The following is a 7,168-nucleotide window of genomic DNA, read 5'->3' as shown; positions in this document are numbered from 1 at the left end:
GAAGATGGCGCGCAAAAACACAGCTCTGCAATCAAAAAAATATTGCTCCATCCACGGTCGTCTTTGTAAGGATTGAGGAACTGCCATACCTTGATGGGAGTGTGTATTTGGTGATTGAAATGTTTCATTGTGTACATGACTAAGCTGATGTACTCGTCAGTAACTTTTTCGAGTGAAATGTTGGGTGATGTCTTTTTAAGTATCTTTTCGAAGTGACCAAAGATATTCGATAAGCTCTCGATATTGTTCTTAAGCATGAAGCATGAAGTCGACTGATTCGATCGTAATAGTCATTTTTTCAGGCAAAATCCATTTGCGAGAATCTACAACGCGACAAACATCGTACAAAATAGCATCGCCAGCAATGGGAGTACCAGTTACATCGTCACCATCATTTTCGTCAGATAAAGCTGCAAACCTTTCTTTCAATGCTTCGAGTATTAGGTCGATATACTTTGTTGTATTATGTTTGATACTGTCGATCTCTCTTTTGTAATACTGAATAGTGATGTCTTGATATTTATAAACTGTTTTTCCTTTTTCATCTTGGTCTTCCTTTATGTTGGCAAAGCTTTTTGTAGGTTTGGTAGATTGAAAATAGTTCAGGATTTTTCTCGAATCGCCTTTTCATAAGGAAATACGCCAGGAACATGTCATCTAACTCATCAACTAATTCAATGATTCCAAAATTTTCCTTTTGAGATTGAAGACTAAATTTCAATGCTGGATTTAACAGATCAATAAATAGACCACATCGGAGTAAAACATTTGCCTCAGTTAACAGTCTCCTCTTTCCTTCTAAAGTTGCTTTATCCGTCTGTTTTGAGGTGTCAGCAATTACATTTTCAAAGTGCTGCAAATAAAGTCCGAATTTGTCAACCAATCCAGACATGCTGCGTAGTACATGGGCAATCCAACGTGTTCCAGTTGCCTTTGCTGGCTTGACACAATTATCAGCAAACTCGTACATTTCTTTCAATACTTTATGTAGCTTACGTAATTCTCTTAACTTTTTCGATGATTTCTGATAAAGGTAGAAAAGATTTGTCAAGCTTTTTTTAACAGGAGCTAGAACATCATCAAGACTATCCTTTAATGCTAATTCAAGTCTATGTGACAGACACCATACAAAAACAAGCCATTCAAGACCATCCTCTCGAAATTTAGCTGCAAGTCCTGTTTTAATACCACTATTTACACTGGCACCATCGCTGGCTAAAAAAACGATTTTATCCTTTAGTTCTGGCATTCCCACGTCATCAAAAGCCTTTGTGAGAGCACTTTTGATTCCTGCTGCGTCCTGACTGGGAACATCTTTCAAAGCAATGAATGAAAGAGTAGGCTCGAATTCAGTGAGGTCAACAAACATCAGGTACACACATTCCTTTTCAATGACAGCAGAATCAGTACTTCCATCGCAAAATACAGAAATGAAGTTTGAATTTTTCAGTTTTTTCTTGACATCTTCCTCGAATATTGTCTCACTAATGACATTTACGAATTCTGTGCATTGTGTACGGTTTTTATAGGCAGTAACGTTGAATTTAATACCATTTAACTCAGCCCATTCTACCCAATCTGTAAAATCAACGTAAGGTCTGCCTTTGTATGCATTCAAATATGCGATTTGGAATAGTTTTAAAAGTCCTTCTTTTTCAGTGTTGGACATCTTTTTTAACCCTTTGACAATTGGTGCACCCACTGGAGTGTTCTAAAAAGAAAAAAGGCCATTCATGACTACCTCGTGAAAAAGAAACACTTAGTTGGTGACAAGTTCACCAGGGCAAATCTTAAAACTCACTCAGCTGGATACTGGGGGTAATGGTTGATTTCTTACCAGGGCTATAATGGCTGTTAAAATCCAAAATAATGATAGGTCGAATTTCAGTATAGTAGAACTTTACCAAGGTAATGTAATTGATACAAAACTATTTTTACCTGAGTTACAGTTTTTCTGTAAACTGCTCCTGATGCTTTGCATCTTTCCTCTTCTTCAAGTTCTTTACTCTTGTCATGCTGTGTTGTCTTTTCATGTTCAGCTACAGCAGATTTTCTGTAATTCTTAGATCCTTTCACAAATGCTTCCGAATAATTTTTGCTCGATTCTATTGTCTTTTCCCATTTGACACAGAGTTTACATGTCATTCCCTGAGAATGGTTTACATTTAACCATGAAAAATCGTTTTTCCATTTTTGAAGAGTTTTTATTTTTGGAAAATTTTGAGATGCCATGTTCCTTTCTATTTTGGCCTCTTCTCTTTCGCAAGAGGTTTGTTTGAGTTCATAGGAGTAAAAAAATTCTCATTAACAACGCTCCACCGTATATAAAAAAATATATATAAAAGAATTTAAAGAGCATGTAGGAGGGAGAAAGAGAGGGAAAACAATAAAAAGAAAATCTCTTCGAGAGGCGTCAAAGACTAACAACAGATTCATACAAAAGTGATGTGCAAAAAAGTGTGTTTATTGACGTCATAAATATCAGACGCAATCGAGTATTAAGAACTTTTTATAAGAAAGAACTTTTTTGTTATGAAAATAGCCAAGGTTGTAAATACGAAGGAACCAACTTTTTAGAGCAGTTCTTATAATTATAGTTTGGTAAGTATGAGGAACTAAAGAAATGTAATTAAAATGATTAAAAATTACGAAAGAAGCCTATAAATTTTAACCGGACAAAGTGAAAAAGTAAGCTTCAGAATGACCGGTAGAAACTACGAAATGACCGGTAATTACCGGTCACCGGCCGTTATTTGCAGCACTGATGTGCGTATGCATAGCCCTCAAATGAATGACCTGGTTGTTTGATAGCAAGATACCCAGGTCTTTCACAGCACTTTTTATTTCGATTGGCTGCTGTACATCTGATTTGTAGACTGAGTGTACTTTCAGTTGTTCATTTTTTCCGTATGCAATGTGTTCAAACTTTTTTCCATTGAGCTCCATATTGTTGATGGATGTCCAGTCATAGACAACGTCTAGATCATCTTGAAGGAGACTCACATCTGCAGCGCAAGATATTGCCTTCATAAGTCTTGTGTCGTCAGCAAAAGATGGAGAGGATGGAATGTTTAATCTTTTCGTTTATGTCACTAATCATTACCAGAAACAAGAGGGGGCCCAGAACTGAGCCTTGTGGAACTCCGCTTGTAACTTTCGCTTCATCTGATGCAAGTTACCCTTTCTCACGGTATATAGCCAAATTACAGTGTAGCTGGAACCTCAATATTCCAGGATTAGAAAAAGCTATACCTGTTATCTTTTTTCTTTAAAGAATCAACAACCCATCAACATCGATAAATTACACACATTTTCCTCAGAAACTTTTAAAATTATCTGCCATTATGACTTTCTTGAAGCCGTTCCGAAATTAACCAATCGGGTTAGGTGTCGGAATTCCTATGGGAGTTCTTTTCCGAGATTCGTAAAATAGCTAAGTCAGCAAAAAAACTTTTCCTGGGGGTTTGATGAATAAACAGAACTGTTATCGTTTGTGTTTTATTTAACCATATAAAAATTTGCGCTCAAAAATACTTAATAGTGGGGTCGTTTAGCATAATTTACGGGAAAACAATAAGATCTAGCTGAAACTTTCTCCAGACCTTCTCTATAGGATGGTTAAGCCTCAGGAAAAATTCCCCTAAAATCCCACTGGTAGAACATCCCTTTTTTGGGACATTTCTTTTTTCCCCAGGCAAAACCCTAAGGGCGAAATTTTTTGAAAATTTCAAACTCATTTTCAGACATTATCAAGTATACCATTCGAAAGCTCTCGAAAAACTATATAGAAGACTTTTAAACGGGTATAGCCGATTTCATTACCTAACTCAAGATAATTCACGCAGAAGATGCTATTTATGGTCAATTTTGACCAAAGTGTGGCGAAAAGTGGAACTTGCGCATTAAATATCTCGAGTTAGGTAAGGAAATCAGCTATAACCGTTTAAAAGTCTTCTATATAGTTTTTTGAGAGCTTTCGAATGGTACACATGATATTGTCTGGAAATAAGTTTGAAATTTTCAAAAAATTTCGCCCTTAGGATTTTGCCTGGGGAAAATAGAAATGTCCTAAAAAAGGGATGTTCCACCAGTGGGATTTTAGGGGAATTTTTCCTGAGGTATAAGCATCCTATAGAGAAGGTCTGGAGAAAGTTTCAGCTAGATCTTATTTTTTTCCTACAAACAGGCCTGTATTTTTGTAACACGACCACACTATAAATGAACAAGTCAATAACATTCAATATACTATTTGTATCTCTCAGGAAATAAACACTTACAGAACGACATAGTTTATCATATGAAATACCCCCGTGTTTGGACCATTCTATCGTGGGTGCAAAATAGGGCGGAAACTAAGTAGCACCCTCAGTGCAAGATTGCCGCCTCATCTTTATTCGCCCGCGCGAAAATGCAAGCTAATCATTTTTTTCTCACGCGCTGAAGGTAAAAAGGAAAGTGATCGATATTCTTTGAAGGAAAAACGTCAGAGACAAACCCAAAGACCAAAAGATGCATTTTGTTGTTGAGAATCGCTCCTGTGAAGATGAAAAAATTTCTGCTCTGCATTTTTTTCGGAATGCTGAGAAACTCAAATTGTGATCTTCCTTAAGGCAAAGAGGTTGCGAGATTTGGGTTAGCGAGGCAAAAATCGCTAAAAAACTGGTAAAATCGTAATCCTTCAAAATCGAAGTTCCAGCCTCACTGAATTAACGTCACTATGAGGAATCTTATTTTTATCTCCCTTTACGGTTTACCATGTTCCTCCTACCACACAGTTAATACAAGAGGTCACAGTCTTTTAAAAGAATCGTTTAATTTATAATTATTAAAATAAAAACATTTCCTGGGTATTTATAAAAAGTCATGTCTATTGGTTATAACATTAACAATTCTTCTTTATCAACTTAGCTGAAATACGGTCCTTCGGGCGGTAAAATTGCGCAAGGGTTTCAAATATCGAAACACGCGAATCGCAAAGAAATTTACAAATGAAATAATTGAATCATTATTACGTGTTTTAGGGTTTTAGAAGATGATGGATTTAAGAATAGATATGAAACAGCGAAATGTAAACAATGTTTACAGCTCTCGCTGCTTAAAATATCATATCTTACACGATCTTACAGTATTGGGATTTTTGGAACATTTCGGACCAACGAAAAATTTTGGACCCACTGGAAAATTTGGACCCACGAGCGATTTTGACCCACGAGCCCACGAACCCACGAGCAATTTCAACCCACGTGAATTTTTTTTGGACCCACGAACCCACGAACCCACAAGATATTTTGACCCACGAACCCACGAGACATTTTAACCCACGAACACCCACGAGGGCACAGACCCACAAACCCACGACACGCACGTAACCCACGTAATTTAGCAGACTCGGTGAAATACCGGGTGGGTGATCGAAATTGACTGTCATTCGAACATCCCCCTTCTGTCAGTTAGTCACACTAGCGTCCCGCCAAAATGAGTATCAAAGATTAATGCTGCGAAAACGCTATATTGTTACTTGTCACTTGACTCTCAAGCAAAAAAATGCACTGCAAGATCAACTTCCCAAGAAGATCCAAAAGATCTATGGGGGAGACAGAATCCACCTTTTGGTTATTTGATTTTGGCTGCTGCTTGTTTTATTTTGTTTCAAACTTTCAAGTTTCAATTAATTGTCTTGCAAACTTGATTCAAATAACTCTCATCCTTTTTGTTACAAATATATATACATCTATAGATGACTGATGTTGTTTTTTCTGAAACCTTGATTTCCTAGTGTGACTAACTGTTAAATGGTTCTTACATGTTTCTAAACTTTTTGACATAATCAGCCTCATTGAAGGTTCTTTAAAAAAAAACCAATTAAAAAATGTTATTTTCTCATTCTCAGCCTCAGCATGTTTCTTAGATGTTTCTTAGTTTTTAGGCATTCAAGCCTCATGTTTCTTAAAAGTGTGTTTCTTAAAAAAAAAGTGTATTGTTTATTAATTCCAAATATTTTGGATGATATGAAAGGATTTGTATCTCTTCCTTGTTTCTGTTGTTTATAAATACTTGTAAATAAAATGTCTCTCTTCTCTAGTTCAATAAGACTGTTCAAAAAAGGGGAGGTGACATTTGTATTTTGCCCCTTTTTATATAAGACAAGAACGACTGCTTCAAAAGAATTCATTAGAACAGTCAATCTGGTGCCCATTATCTTTTCGTCCATTATAGAGCCCTTTAGAAGTCACCAAAACAGATGAATGTATCATAATAAGGATATATGATTTATTTCGAAATATAGTAGCAAACTTTTTAGACAAGAATAATTTCATTGAATTTTTCTTGTAAAAAATAGTTAGAGAGAACAGGAACTTTATGTTTATAATTTCTGTTGTTTGATGAATAGTTTTGTTTAATTTTTGTGCAAACAAAAGATTAAGGAGAAAACTTAAATCGATGATATCTCAAGACAGAAAGAGCTACGGACTTCATTTTGTCACTTCATATTGTACTCAGGAAAGATAGATCTAAAATCGGTTGCCACATTTTTCTTTGTTTTTGCTTTAAACTAAAGTCTTTTCATGTTTTTTTGTTGTTTTTTGAAGAAAAAAAAACGTGGTAACCTATTTTTTGTCTATCTTTCTGGATCATGATAATATGAAAAGTTTTATTAGATTACCGACATTAATGTTTAAATTACCCCCCCCCAGTCGACCCTCAATTCACGTATTCACGTGCAAATTTTTGCCAATTCACGTATTCACATGCGAAAAAAACCATTTTCATGTTCACGCGGTAATTTTAATTTTAATTCTTTTTTTAAACGATTGTGAACTTATTGGGCTAAATATGACCTTTTAAAGCTGTTTGACCTATTGTTTTTTTGGAAAAGAAGGTAACGCGAGCGAAGCGAGTACGAAAAATTTTCGACAATTTTTTCTTCTTTTATTCCTGAGAAAACGGTCTTAAAACGCTATTGTGTATGCCTTCTTGGTCACACAATTCATTCAAAATCTTACTGGCAAAAACCTGGTACGGCGAGCGAGGTACCTGCCCTACACAGTGTGGCGTCACAAGAGTTTCTTCTGAATGTTCGATGGTGCATTTATTAGATTTATTAGAACTACCTATTTATGTAATCATTAAAAGAGCAAATACCGTTCCCTGTCTCCAAGTTAATGCG

General features: G+C 35.8%; 1 protein-coding gene across 1 annotated transcript; it reads right to left on the bottom strand.

Moving 5' to 3' along the window:
- Positions 1-541: 541 nt before the first annotated feature.
- Positions 542-2,243, bottom strand: LOC136799633 (zinc finger protein 862-like). The gene is made up of 2 exons (XM_067056356.1): positions 1,939-2,243; positions 542-1,711 (listed from the first exon to the last, which is right to left on the bottom strand). Exons 1-2 carry the CDS (start codon positions 2,230-2,232, stop codon positions 542-544), a joined length of 1,464 nt encoding a protein of 487 aa, XP_066912457.1. The 5' UTR covers positions 2,233-2,243.
- Positions 2,244-7,168: the final 4,925 nt, after the last annotated feature.

Source organism: Clytia hemisphaerica, unplaced genomic scaffold (assembly GCF_902728285.1).
Source record: "Clytia hemisphaerica strain Z4C2 unplaced genomic scaffold, Clytia hemisphaerica genome assembly, whole genome shotgun sequence".
In the NCBI taxonomy this organism is placed as follows: Eukaryota; Metazoa; Cnidaria; class Hydrozoa; order Leptothecata; family Clytiidae; genus Clytia; species Clytia hemisphaerica.
Note: the sequence above shows the minus strand (reverse complement) of the source record. Positions and strands in the feature narration are given on the sequence as shown.

Coding starts and splice junctions, on each gene's coding strand:
- LOC136799633 (XM_067056356.1), bottom strand. CDS start 2,232: ATGGCATCTCAAAATTTTCCAAAAATAAAAACTCTTCAAAAATGGAAA. Junction 1,712..1,938: donor ACAGAAAAACTGTAACTCAG/GTAAAAATAGTT, acceptor TTTTCTTTTTAG/AACACTCCAGTGGGTGCACC.